The sequence below is a fragment of the Helianthus annuus genome, chromosome 5, assembly GCF_002127325.2.
Source record: "Helianthus annuus cultivar XRQ/B chromosome 5, HanXRQr2.0-SUNRISE, whole genome shotgun sequence".
Classification (NCBI taxonomy): domain Eukaryota; kingdom Viridiplantae; phylum Streptophyta; class Magnoliopsida; order Asterales; family Asteraceae; genus Helianthus; species Helianthus annuus.
In genome coordinates this window covers 14537777-14551283 of record NC_035437.2, presented here as the reverse complement: position 1 = coordinate 14551283, position 13507 = coordinate 14537777, and the positions used below count along the sequence as shown (strand labels likewise).

General features: G+C 35.8%; 3 protein-coding genes across 3 annotated transcripts; 2 read left to right on the top strand and 1 right to left on the bottom strand.

Moving 5' to 3' along the window:
• Positions 1-2800: 2800 nt before the first annotated feature.
• On the top strand, positions 2801-4075 carry LOC110942727 (uncharacterized mitochondrial protein AtMg00810-like). Its single transcript, XM_022184493.1, has one exon. The coding sequence runs from the start codon at positions 2801-2803 to the stop codon at positions 4073-4075; it is 1275 nt and encodes a 424-aa protein (XP_022040185.1).
• A 3698-nt stretch (positions 4076-7773) lies between these two features.
• LOC110940049 (uncharacterized protein C24B11.05) lies at positions 7774-9664 on the top strand. The gene is made up of 9 exons (XM_022181605.2): positions 7774-7838; positions 8038-8092; positions 8191-8256; positions 8348-8445; positions 8544-8581; positions 8663-8750; positions 8839-9093; positions 9187-9252; positions 9343-9664. Exons 2-9 carry the CDS (start codon positions 8050-8052, stop codon positions 9496-9498), a joined length of 810 nt encoding a protein of 269 aa, XP_022037297.1. The 5' UTR covers positions 7774-7838; positions 8038-8049; the 3' UTR covers positions 9499-9664.
• Positions 9665-10556: 892 nt separating this feature from the next.
• LOC110940047 (uncharacterized protein C24B11.05) lies at positions 10557-12824 on the bottom strand. The gene is made up of 9 exons (XM_022181604.2): positions 12744-12824; positions 12308-12370; positions 12163-12228; positions 11858-11955; positions 11733-11770; positions 11569-11656; positions 11081-11341; positions 10934-10999; positions 10557-10861 (listed from the first exon to the last, which is right to left on the bottom strand). The coding sequence occupies exons 2-9, from the start codon at positions 12357-12359 to the stop codon at positions 10715-10717; spliced, it is 816 nt and encodes a 271-aa protein (XP_022037296.1). The 5' UTR covers positions 12360-12370; positions 12744-12824; the 3' UTR covers positions 10557-10714.
• Positions 12825-13507: the final 683 nt, after the last annotated feature.

Sequence of the window (13507 nt, the reverse complement as noted above, 5' to 3'; positions counted from 1 at the left end):
TGCTTTTTGTATTATGTGGAGTATGTGTTGTCTAAATGAAATGATCGAATGTTTAATCAATACGACCGATTTATGACTGTGAATAGTAGGAAGTAACAATGCGATAAAGTTAATCAATCGATAATCAAGTTAATCAAATCAATCATCGAACTCGAACCTCGAATTATGCGAATTTTGGTATTGCTATATGTGTGTGTGTGCCTTATGTGTTACTTGTGCATGTTTACTTTATGTTTTGTGTGGTATTCAATCGAATCAATCGAAACTCGAATCAAAACTCGAAAAGTAATCAAACTCAATCGAAACCGACATCGAAACATGACTATTAGATGATTGTATGTTAGATATAGTAGTTGGGACTGAAAGTAATTTGACTAGGAACTCTATCGTATTCGTCTCATCGTCCATCGAAATCGAAATATCGAAAACCGTCGCGAAACACTCGAAAACGGTTGCTGATCGAACAGGAAGCATCCTGATCGAACAGGCCAGCTGATCGAACAGGCTGTTCGATCGAGCAGGCCATTCAATCGGAGATCCTGGCCGATCGGTTGACACTTTCCTCTTTTGGAGCATATAAATAGCCCTGTCATTGTCACTCTTTCTACTTTTGGAAAGCTCTGACCGAACCAGCCCTTGTTCTTCACCTTTTCTCAGATTTCTCTCTACTCCGGTAAGTTTTCACTCTAATTCTTGTACGTTTTTTATCATTACATGATTCTACACCTTTCTATCTTTCAAAACTTGATTTCTAACCGTGAAATCACCAAGATCTAAGTGTTCTTGGGTGATGTCATCATGGTGTTCTTGAAGAACATCATACTTTGGCCACATTCAACCGTGAATAGCTTAGATCTGACCGATTTCCACATAAACAAACTAGGATTTGTAAGAATCTTAACATTTTCATGGAAGGATTTCCAACTTTCTTTCAACTCTTTTACACTCAAAACCTTAAAACCGATAGAAACGAAGCTCGAACCAACTAACTAATCATTCTAACAGTCAAGAGGTTCAAGATTCGGATTCTATCTACGAGGTTCACCGATTTCGGGTTAAACATCAAACTACCGTTCCGAACAGTTCACCGGCCGGACTTGGGTGATTCCTGTCCGAACCGGTGAAGCAAGTAAGAACCCACGTTCTACGGTTTAACTCGCTGTCAAAATACCTTAAAATCATGACAAATAATCAAACAGCCAAGTGTTAGACGAAAGGCCGACCAGGTCAGAATTGCTGGCCGAACGGCTAGGCTGTTCGAACGAACAGCCCAGCCGATCGGACATACAAGCCGATCGACCGGGCCAGCCGATCGGCTAGCACATGGTTCCACACTTTTCACTTTTCAAACTTCATGAAGTATGCTATTGCGAGGTGATGTACGATCGAACATGCTAATCGATTGGTAAACATTACTCTTCGGATCATGAGATACTATGCTTCAGCACTTAATCGATTTTGCAACTCGTTCGTAGTATGGAGTGCCAGCCGATCGAACAGGCTGTTCGATCGAGTGACATCCTGCTGAGAACTACTTCTGAAGTTCCTAGCCGATCGGTTAAGCCGGCCGATCGAACAGACTGTTCGATCGATCGACCTGAAAGGTAAGAACACTTCAGTGTTCTCAAACACTACAACGAAAACTTCAAAAGTTCAAACCATCATACATAAACACATCAGAGGAAGAAACAATCCACTCGAATGGCCCAGCCGATCGAGCCTACCGGCCGATCAAACAGGACTGTTCAAACGGACTTTCAAGCCGATCGAACAGCCCGTTCGATCGAACCTGCTGTTCGATCGACCAGGCTATTCGATCCATTCACACTTGTTTACATTTCCGCGTTACTCATCATTATGCTATCGAACTATTCAGGCTACCCTACTCTCAGCGCTCCCTTCAATCCATAATCAATCACTGTGAGTATACTCGAATCCCTTTTTTGCTTTAGCACTTTTGGGTGTTACATACGTTACTTATCAAAATCACAATCGAACACACTATTCAAACTATATGAACGCTAACCGATTGCATGTATTACGTGACTAAATGTATGCTTGTTGCTATGTTTACACGTGGAATGCTGTCTACCTGCCTTAGCAACGTAGTACTATAGTTTGGACTCAGCACCCGTTCACTCGGGGGTTGTTAAGGACAATTACTTGCATGGATTACGGTGGTAATCATGTATTGCGAACTGTCTCGGACAGTCAACCCGCAGTCGTTGGTATCGATAGGTCCATGTCGATAATTAACATGCATCATTTCCCTCTGTGTACGTGCTGGTTATGCGTAAACTATTCGAACTCTATATGCTATTATTAAACTTGTATGCTCACCTTTACATTTTATGTATTGACTTTATTTTAATGTATGTGACAGGTGTTTAAGATATTTGCTTGCTAGGGAAGTGAAGCTAGAATAAAGCTTTAGAGGCCCCCAACAAATAGTTGTCTGTCAGGAACAAGCAACTAGGGCATAGTTCTCTGTAGATCTTGTCAGGCTGGGTTTTTAGGAGCATTTGAACAATATTTATGTTTTGTATTAACTTAAATCTGAGTTGTCGGAACAGAACTACTTGTTTGGATGTTATCTGTAATAATGTATTTGTTTATTCGGGATACGGTATGGGACGTATCTTTAACTGGATTATATAGATAGTTGTTATGGAAACTTCTAAACAATCTGTTTCGCTCAGTGCCATGCCCCGATGATTCCGCCATCGGTTGGGCTATGACAAGGGGGTTTAGTCAAAAGGAAGGAATAGACTTCTTTGAAACCTTTTCACCTGTTGTGAAAATGGTTACTGTCAGATGCGTTCTAACCATTGCTATTAATAATGGTTGGGATGTTCATCAACTTGATGTAAATAACGCTTTTCTATATGGTAATTTAAATGAAGAAGTCTATATGACCCTTCCCGATGGTTATAATCCCAGCCATATTAATAAAGTTTGTAAGCTTAAAAAGTCTCTCTATGGTCTTAAACAAGCTCTTCGAATGTGGAATGAGAAGCTTGTTGATGTTTTACTTGATCTTGGGTTTGAACAAAGTAAATGTAACCACTCCATGTTTGTCAAAACCAGTAAATCTGTGTTTATTCTTTTACTTGTATATGTGGATGATATAGTCATAACTGGAAATTGTTCTATTGAGATTTCTAAAATTAAAGCTCTTCTTAAATCTAAATTTCTTATTAAGGATCTGGGAATTCTAAAATACTTCCTTGGAATTGAGGTTTTAAAAACTGATGGTTTATGTTTATCTCAAAGGAAATATTGTCTTGACTTACTTGCTGAATTTGGCCTGACTGGATGTAAACCTGTTAACAGTCCAATTGAACCTAATCATATTTTAACACACTTGTGTGAAAAAGATAATACACCTTTACCTGATGTCTCTGTTTATCAAAAATTAGTGGGAAAACTAATATATCTTTCACATACTAGACCTGATATTGTTTATTCGGTCCAGTATCTAAGTCAATATATGCACAATCCCACTAATGCTCATTTCAAAATAGCTTTAAGACTTTTAAGGTATCTTAAGGGTTCTCCTGGAAAAGGTATATTGCTCAACAAAGGGGATTCCTTAGATCTTAAAGCCTTTGCTGATTCTGACTGGGGCAAATGCGTAAACTCTAGGAAATCTATAACTGGTTTCTGTGTCTTCTTAGGGAACTCTCTTGTCTCATGGAAAAGCAAAAAACAGTCTACCATTTTTAGATCTTCTGCTGAGGCAGAATATCGTGCTATGTGTGCTGCGACATGTGAAATCATTTGGCTTATCAAAATTTTAAAAGAACTTAAAATTGATATTAAGCTTCCTGTTTCTCTTTTTTGTGACAAGACATCAGCTATTTCGATAACTGCTAACCCTGTTTTCCACGATCGAACAAAACACTTTGAAATTGATCTCTGCTTCTTACGAGAAAAAATTTCAAAAGGGTTTATTAAGACCGTTGGCATCTCGTCTGAAGATCAAACTGCAGATGGATTTACAAAAGGGCTGCATATTCAAGCTCATGATAAGGTTTGTGAAAAACTTGGCTTATTTAACTGTTTTGCATATTGAATTGAGGGGGGAGGGGGGTGTTGAAATATAATTTTGGGCATTATATTCAATTCAATATGGTCCATATTTAACTTTTCTCCTTTCCTTTTTGTCTCATGTTTCCGTTGGTATTGATGGGCTTCTTGGGCTGCTTCTGTCTCTTGGGCCGCTGCTGTCTTGCTTAGGGCTGAAGCCCTTCCCTTATTTAAAGAGGTCGCTGGCTTTTGGGGATCATCATCGACAACAACAACAACAGCCAATAATCACAGGCTTCTCTCTCCCTAGAACCTTCTACTTCGGTTCTGTTCAAGCATCTGTTCATCTATTTTAGAGTCTCGTTTTGATCTCTGTATTGTATCAGATCTGTTCTTGATCTGAGCTGTTTGCTTAAACAGGTAACATTGCTGGTCTGTTCTGTCTCGTTTGAAGTTAATCGTGCCGACTGGTGCCTTAATAAAAGCTGTGTGTTTGTGATATCTTGTTCTTGACATAATTTATTTAATGTACAATAATTCGAAAGAAAAAGGTCTTGTTACAAAAAGATAGCATACATAACTAGAACACATGACATGTTCTTAATCAAACACGTTAACTAATCAATATAAAAGTAGTATTCTCAATAATGGAAGACTTTTATATTCTAACGCATTATTATTTCAATTTAATCAATATAAAACTAACATTGTTTCTTACAAGCCTACTTTCTTCATAGTACAAAAAATGCTAATTTTTTCTTTGAACTTTTCATAAATAACTTAACGAAAGTTAAGCATCTTATATGTAAAATAAATAAAAGGTACCATTTATTTTATACTGAAAAGGTAACTTTTTTATTTTATTTCATTACTGGAATTATTGATTGGTATACCCTTTATATACATTAGATCATAATTCTAAGTTCTAACTACACAATTCTCATAAGTTTGCCTTTACCCATTCTTCCAAAACTATAGCTATTGGAAAACAATGATTGAGCAATTTCTAATTATCAACAACCTCCTTGGTTAGGTCAATGGATCAAACCCCTAATGGATCTTAGCAACATTAACTATTATATGGGTCTTGCAGTTATTCCAGAAAGGTCTTAGGTGTATTTTAGAGACGTAGGTTTTTTTATTCTTTAAATGACATTACCGGTGATTGACTTCTTGTGTTCATGCCCAAATGATGTTGTATGCTACTATACATGATTTACATTTTATTGTCTCACTCAGATAATTTTCTTGGTGTTGCTGACTTCTTATTTCTATATTCTTTGACTTGGTGTGTTGTTAAGCTATTCGTTTTGGAGCCGAGGGTCTCTCTGGAAGCAGTCTCTCTATCCCTAGGGATAGAGGCAAGGTCTGTCTACATCCTACCATCCACAGACCCTATAAGTAGCTTTGCTATTTGTGAGATTTACTGGGTATGATTGTTGTTGTTGTTGTAGTTGTTCCAGAAAAACGAAATATCCTTTTGATCTTAGAAAAAAAATACATCTTCAAGGTCCTTCAACGAGCTGGTCTTTTAGATTACAAACAAGTTCATCTCTAATGAGCACTTCATATATCTTATCACTTGGGGACAACCCTTATTCTCAGAACCTGTCAAGTATTGTAAGTTGGTTGGTGCCTTCCAATATGTTATACTTTCTTGACTAGACATTGCATTTGTGGTCAACAAAGTATGCAAGTATATGCATGCCTCGTCAGGATATCAATGATATGTCGTCAAAGGTATTCTCCAATATTTAGAGGGAACCATTGATCACGGCTTACTCATCCACCACAACCCTGGTTCCACATCTTAGGCTTTTACTTATGTTCACGGACAAGGGCACTCCTCTCTTTAGGACTTTTTCTGATGTCAACTAGGCTTGGTGTCCAAATGACCGCTGGTCCACGGTGGATTTGCTATCTGTATGAGCTCTAACCTTATCTCCTGGACCGCACGAAAATAAAAAAAAAAAATTGTTTCAAGATCATCTAATGAATCAAAGTACAAAGCTCTAGTCGATACAATTGCCAAATTAACTTGGCTAGAAGCTCTTCATCGAGAACTCTAGATAGACACAACATATACCTATTATCTTGTGTGATAACCTTGGTGCAACCTATTTCGCAACTAACCTTGTGTTCCACGCTAGAACAAAGCATGTTGAAGTTGATTATCACTTTGTAAAGTTTATATCAACAGGGGATCAGATTGCAGACTTCTTCACAAAAAACCGTTGTTCACTCAAAAAATTATGTTTTCACATTTCAAATTACGGATCACTCCTGTTCTTAGCTTGTGTGTGAATGTTAGATCATAACTGTAATTAACTAATCAAACATTTTTATTTTTTTATACAATAATATAATATAATATATTATGTCCTAATCCAGACTTTGCTAGATAGCACCAATACATGACGAACGTATGACTAGAAAGAAACATTTTTTTACGAAAAAGATTCTGCTAGAGTGCTATCACATAAACTATAATTGCTAATTAACTAATCAAACGTGTATTTATAATACTTGAACTTCGAAGCATGCTAATTTACGTTATAACACGTGGCAAGCACGCTTGTTTAATAAATAAAAATTAGAATTTCAGCTTCTTAACTACAAAGTTATATGTATTAGTATTATTACATATGACTGTGCTTGATCGATTTCTTATAATAGTTTTTTTAAGGAATAAGATGATCAATTTTGCATATAAGAAAAAGGTTGCAACAAAAATGATTTTTAAAACATCCTAATAGTTATTGTGGTCGAAGAGATAGAATTTTTTTGATTATTTTCTACCTAACGTTCTTATAAAACAAATAAAACCTACATGAAAACTCCCTAATAGTTATTGTGGTTTTTTTTTTATTTTTATTTTCTACCTAACGTTCTTATAAAACAATTGAAACCTACATGATTCATGTTTGGTAATTCATTTTATATGTTTTAAAATATTTAAAAGCATTCACAACCAACAACTAACAACCACGCGTTCTAACATGTTGACCGATCTGGATGATTTAACTTGTTTGACCGGTCAGATTCGTTTAAAAAAGACTGAATATAATAATTAATTTAAAACTTATAAAAGGTATTAAGAAAATACTACAAAGCGAAAATAAAACACTAAAGGTTTTTGTTAAGGAAAAAATTTAAAAAAAAAAAAAAAAAAAAAGACGTATGTAACCAGGGACACCGTGGTCCGGTTTTTAACAATTTTTTAGGTTAAAACATTAGAAAAATCATCAGTATCGTTTTTTCATCATTGTAAATCAAAACTAAATTGTTGAATAATAAAACCTAACCAAACCAAATCAAAAGAAGACCAATGGTTTGGCTTTAATCTAGCTTCATAATTTAGACTTATTGGATATAACTAGAACTAAGAAATGTGTAAAATAAAGATATGATAATGTTCCGATCTTCAAATCTTAAATGACGACTCACCTTATTGTATTGTTAACAACATATAACTTACGGATGTAGTCTAACGATATCAGTACATGTTGTAAAAGTATTCTTTCTCAATGCTTTAGAACTTTCTTATCCGACGGTAACGGTATCAGTATATCTACAAACAGGTCTACTGGGTGGGTGCGTAAATTAGCCATTGAAAAAACTAATAATAAAATACCAAAGCTCCATTAAAAATGGTGCCACCTGGTAACTTCTTCTTCCCAGCCACGTGTCGGTTTGATTTTTTATAAACTCTATAAATTAAATCTTCAATTCCATACTCATTCCAATTCATTCCTTCCCTTCTTCTACTTTAAGCTTTCAGTCACCTTCCAGTTATTTTATTTTCTCCTGTAAGCATTCATCTCAAATTTCATATTAACATTTATTTCATGTCATAAACGTTATTGCAACCTCAACAAATCTGCTTTTGTGTTTCTTCAAAATACTTTTAAGTTTGTTTGATTAATGTTTATGTTTTTACTTCCTAAAAAAGTAAATTGTTACTTCTGTATATGAATTTAAGTTATTAATAATCACATGATCATGCAGATTCTACAAGCAATGGAATACCAAAACCAGTCAAAATATGAATGCCTTCTCTTTGGTAAGCCTCTAATATTCAATGTCTTATTTTTTTCCTACTTAATTGTCATTTTAATGTTTTATTGAATATTCTTGTGTTGTGTTGTGTTGGACTGTTAGATGTTGACGATACTATTTATCCGCTGAGCTCGGGTTTATCAGCACAGTGCACCAAAAACATCATAGGTATTGCATATATACATTATATACATTATACATATCATATAGCATCACCCTTTTTATGGTTTTGTTTTTAATTCATATTATCTTTTTTTAGAGTATATGGTGAACAAGCTCGATATAGACGAGAGCAAAGTACTAGAAATGAATACTAAACTCTACAGAGAATACGGGACATCAATGGCTGGTCTTCGGGTATGATTAATGATATGATCAGTCTTTATTAAATCCTTCATTCATTCGTCATCCGAAACAAATTATAAAACCAACAATTGTTTTGTTTCATTGTGCAGGCTTTAGGCTATGATTTCGACCATGATGACTACCACAGGTACGAAATTTTCCCGTATCTTTTTTTTTTTTTTTCTAAAGAAACTTCAAAATCTGATGTTATGAATTTGGTGACTGACAGTTTTGTCCATGGGAGATTGCCTTATGAATATTTGAAACCCGACCCGGTTTTGAGAAGTCTTTTGCATAGCCTGCCAATAAGGAAAGTGGTAAGTATTTTTTTTCTTTTTTTGACTGATTAAAAAACTTCTTGATTTTCTGTAAAGTATCAAAGCTTCATTTGTATTAATATCGCAGATTTTTTCGAATGCAAACGAGGCACATGTGGCTGAAGTTCTTCATAGACTTGGACTGGAGGACTGCTTTGATGATGTCATATGTTTCGAGTCTTTGAATCCTACAAACCAAATCGACAATCCTAGTGCTCCCAATGGTTCTGTTATCGGATATGATAACAATGGTGAATTACCCGAGAGTCCTATTGTTTGTAAACCTTTTGAAAACGCGTTCCATCAGGCTTTCAAGATGGCAAAGATTAACCCTCATAAAACTGTAAGTCGACGAATCTTAACTGGGGCCCACAAGATAAAATCATCACATGGTCCATAACATATGTCTCACTGAATGTTAAATTTGGTTTTTCAGTTGTTCTTTGACGACAGTATTCGCAATATACAAACTTCAAAACTCACGGGCCTCACCACCGTGTTGGTACGTCAAATTTTGTCGTCGGTTTAAGTTTTGATGCTTGATATCGTTATTAAACACCGTGTGTTTTCTTTTAATGGCGGGTCCAAACAGGTTGGGTCATCACAGCGTAAAACAGGGGTCGATTACGCTTTAGAGAGCATTCACAACATAAGGGAAGCACTGCCAGAGCTATGGGAATCGGTCAGTAAGAAATTAGATGTTGGTTTTTCACAAAAGATTGCGATTGAGACTCCTGCGGAAGCTTAGATCCACAACTGTGTTTTTCTTCATGTAACTTTCGGTTTCGTATTTTCAATAATCCAAGTCAGGTTGTTATGGAAATAGTCAGATTGTGTAAATTGTGTACTTAAAAGTGACAGAGATATTGTAAGTTGTAACTTATGTATTTAATGAGAAAAATGCTATCAAGTTATCTCAAGATCTCTTTTGTATCATTTTTTTGATAAGTATCAAAACGGTAGGTGGTGGAGGTTACGACGGTGGTGGTCTTGGTTTAAAAATGCGTGAGGCGCTTAGGTGCGCTTTGATCCCAAAAGCCGTCATGTATACATAGCACTCGTTATTAAAAGTTGCTAAAAATGTTGACTTTTAAACAATAAACATAAGATATTATCACCATCTTTGGTCAGGTTTGTTCAATGTATGGTATAATTATTCCACATTGTACAATTGGAGGTCATGTTCAATCGGATTTGAAAAAATCAAAACCAATTCAATCGATGGTCAAATTTGTTCAAACACTAGTCAACTGCACAAGCCTCCGCATCATGCATCAGACCACAACACATGTGCATCATGGAATCACGTTGCATCAACCATCACGGTATCAAGCGCTTCACCTATTATGGGTGCCTGACGCACAAGGGCGTAGCTTTGTGGGGGCGGGAGGGGGCGGCCGACCCCCCGAACTTTTCGCTCAGTAGTGGAGAGTAGATAGTTTTCGTATAGAAATTTTTGGGTATATACGTTTTTGACCCCCCGGTTTTATAGAAATTTTTGGTATATACGTTTTCGACCCCCCGGTCGGAAATCTCAAGCTTCGCCGCACGTATTTACATACCAAAGGCGGTGGTTGTGGCGGTGGTGGTTGTTTCAGCAGCGGTAGGCAGATGGTGGTTGTCAACACAATAGGTGGTTTTGGCCCAGTTGGATCTGTTTTAAGTTACCTTACGAGTGATCTGTTTCGACTCGCTGTATAATTTGGGTGACCCGAATTGACCAATATAGTTGACAAAATTACACGTTTATTTGAGAACGAGTCATGACTGCCACCAATTTAGAACATACATTTATCATCTGATTCATTGACATTAGAGCAAAAGATACATTGAACCAAACAGAATTCTTTACGATTCCAGATTACATTGTAATAAAGTTGAAACTATCATTTACACCATAAATATGTTAGTACAAAGACAGCAACACAATAAGATTAGAACCATGAAGTTACGGTTATAGATATTTAAGCTTCCACAGGAGTTTCAATTGCAATCTTTCGAACATCCTTTGACTTGTTGACCAATTCCCCTAGCTCGGGCAGTGCTTCCTTGATGTTGTGTATGCTCTCTAAAGCATAGTCCACCCCGCTCTTACGCTGTGATGATCCAACCTGTTTGTACCCACAATTAATAACTAGAACGCCATACAATATTTCTTAACGCTCACAGCAAAATCGACTTACCAACACAGTGCTGAGGCCCGTGAGCTTCGCGGTCTGTATATTGCGTATACTGTCATCAAAGAACAACTAAAACACCAAAATATATATTCTTAGTTTCAACAAGATAGCGATGCCTTGCATTTTATAATTTTGTATAAGTTAACTTACGGTTTCATGAGGGTTAATGTTCGCCATCTTAAAAGCAAGTTGGAAAGCGTTTTCCGACGGTTTGCAAACAATGGGACTCGTTGGTACTAAACCAACCGGTTCAAGACTATCTCCAACAACAGAAGTTGTAGGAATAGGAGCATCAGTGGTTTGGTTTTGAGTGTTTAAAGTCTCGAAACATATGACATCATCAAAGCAGTCCTCTAATCCAAGTCGGCCAAGTACTTCAGCCACGTGCGCCTCATTCGCATTTGAGAAAATCTATGAAATTAAATACAAATCATACTTTGATACCAAAAAGTGGTTGAAGAAACCATGAAGTATGAAAACAGTTTTTATTTATTTATTTATTTTTTTTTTGAAAATCCACTTTTTATTTCATTCCAATCACCAGGGAAAATTACATAAGGATAGCAGGTAGCGGGCAACAAACTGCGCCGCCATCCCATTCTGAATAGAAAATAGTTGAAAAGGGATTTAAATCTTACCACTTTCCTTATCGGCAAACTATTTAAAAGACTTCTAAGATAAGCGTCGGGTTGTAGATACTCGTAAGGCAATCTCCCATGAACAAATCTGTTGATCACCAATTTCACAATATTACAATTTGAAATTTCTTTAGATACGAAAAGGGAACGAAAAGATTCGATACCTGTGGTAGTCATCATGGTCAAAATCATAACCAAGAGCCTGCACACAGAAAATATTAGCATGTTAAGATATCACATTATCACATTATGAAATGATTATGAACCGATTTTAGGATCGACATAGTACCCGAAGACCAGCCATTGTTGTCCCGTAATCCGTGTAGAGTCGAGCACACATTTCTGGTACTTTAGATTCTTCTATATCAAGCCTATCCACCATATACTCTACAAAACACATCAATGTAACATACATCAAATATTAATTAATTACACAAACAATTAAACAAATACAGAAGGGGTAGCGGCGCAGCTTGTTGCCCATTCTACCTTCCATCAGTCTGTAATCGTCTCTGTTTTAATGAAAATAACTTACAAAAAAAAAAAATACAAGATGACTGAAAAACCATGATGAATAGTATTACATTTACACACCTTTGATGTTCTTGGTGCACTCTACTGATAGGCCAGAACTTAGAGGATAAAGAGTATCATCAACATCTATAAGTCAAAAGGTTTCAAAATACCATCAAAGGTTATATGACACAATGATGATAACAGAAATTAATTAAATTCTTACCAAAAAGAAGACATTCGTATTTCGATTCGGGTAACTTGTTTTCGTATTCCATGTTGTACAAACCTGCAATACCATTTCCAGTTTACTTCTTTGACTGGTGAAAAGTCAAACATAATTCATGTTCATAACATATAACATATAGAATGAGAAAACTACTCAAAATTAGTTTCTATTAGTTTGAAGAAAACAAAACTAACATTGTATTCCCATGTGTTTGGAAATAATCATAATGTTGTTGCAAAAAAAATAAAAAATAAAAAATAAAATAACAGATTTTTGAAAGATGTATATTTACCATTTTGGATGAGAACAAATAAAAATAATGTTTGAAGACACTTAAAAGAGTAACCAGTAGCCATGTATGCAACAATCAAATGATGAAACAAATGAAAAAACAAACATATATATATATATATATATATATGAGGATACTTACAGGAGAGAATATATGTGAAATGTGGGTGGCGGATGAATAAATGAATGGCATTGAGATTGAATTTATAGGGCTGATTTAAAAAAAAAAAAAAGTAAAAAGTGGGCGGTTGAAGATCTTGAAACTGAAGCGATGGAAGAAACTGTTACTTTGACGCCGGCCAATTAAACACACGGTTATTGGTTTTTTATTAAACTTGTGACACGTGGTGGTTTGAAATTGAGACAGGTCATTAAAGCATACCTTTACATGAACGAAAGTAACATGTATAAATACATGTGACAGGTTCTTGGTGGTTAAGTGTTAAAAGTAGTTTAGTTTTTTCAACGGTTTTTTCATTGGCGAAGGTTGAGATTTCCGACCGAAGGTTCAAAAACGTATATACTTAAAAAAAGTATAAAACCGTCCGCGCGGGGGGGGGGGGGGGGGGGGGGGGGGGGGTTATATACCTAAAGAATTATAAAACAGGGGGTGTATATACCTAAAGAATTATAAAACAGGGGGTCGAAAACGTATATACCTAAAAAGTTATAAAACCGGGGGGGTCAAGAACGTATATACCTAAAAAAAATTATACGAAAACTACATACTGGACATTACTGAGCGAAAAATTCATAGGGTCAGCCCCTATGTTACGGCCCTGAGTTTTTCTACTTTTTTATTCTTAGTTTTTTTTTCTAATTTTGAACCTAAAAAATTTCATTTAAGAGGCTTGTGTATTATAGAGGCAAGCATTAATGTATTTATCCTATAATTAAAAAAATACT

What these genes read in the sequence shown, in the direction of transcription:
- LOC110940047 (XM_022181604.2), bottom strand. Translation starts at nt 12,359, where the DNA reads ATGGAATACGAAAACAAGTTACCCGAATCGAAATACGAATGTCTTCTT. An exon ending in ATACGAATGTCTTCTTTTTG is followed by an intron (nt 12,229 to 12,307) that starts GTAAGAATTTAA and finishes TTTGACTTATAG; the next exon opens with ATGTTGATGATACTCTTTAT. An exon ending in GACCATGATGACTACCACAG is followed by an intron (nt 11,657 to 11,732) that starts GTATCGAATCTT and finishes GGTGATCAACAG; the next exon opens with ATTTGTTCATGGGAGATTGC.
- LOC110940049 (XM_022181605.2), top strand. Translation starts at nt 8,050, where the DNA reads ATGGAATACCAAAACCAGTCAAAATATGAATGCCTTCTCTTTG. An exon ending in GACCATGATGACTACCACAG is followed by an intron (nt 8,582 to 8,662) that starts GTACGAAATTTT and finishes GGTGACTGACAG; the next exon opens with TTTTGTCCATGGGAGATTGC. An exon ending in CGGGCCTCACCACCGTGTTG is followed by an intron (nt 9,253 to 9,342) that starts GTACGTCAAATT and finishes GGGTCCAAACAG; the next exon opens with GTTGGGTCATCACAGCGTAA.
- LOC110942727 (XM_022184493.1), top strand. Translation starts at nt 2,801, where the DNA reads ATGGTTACTGTCAGATGCGTTCTAACCATTGCTATTAATAATGGTTGG.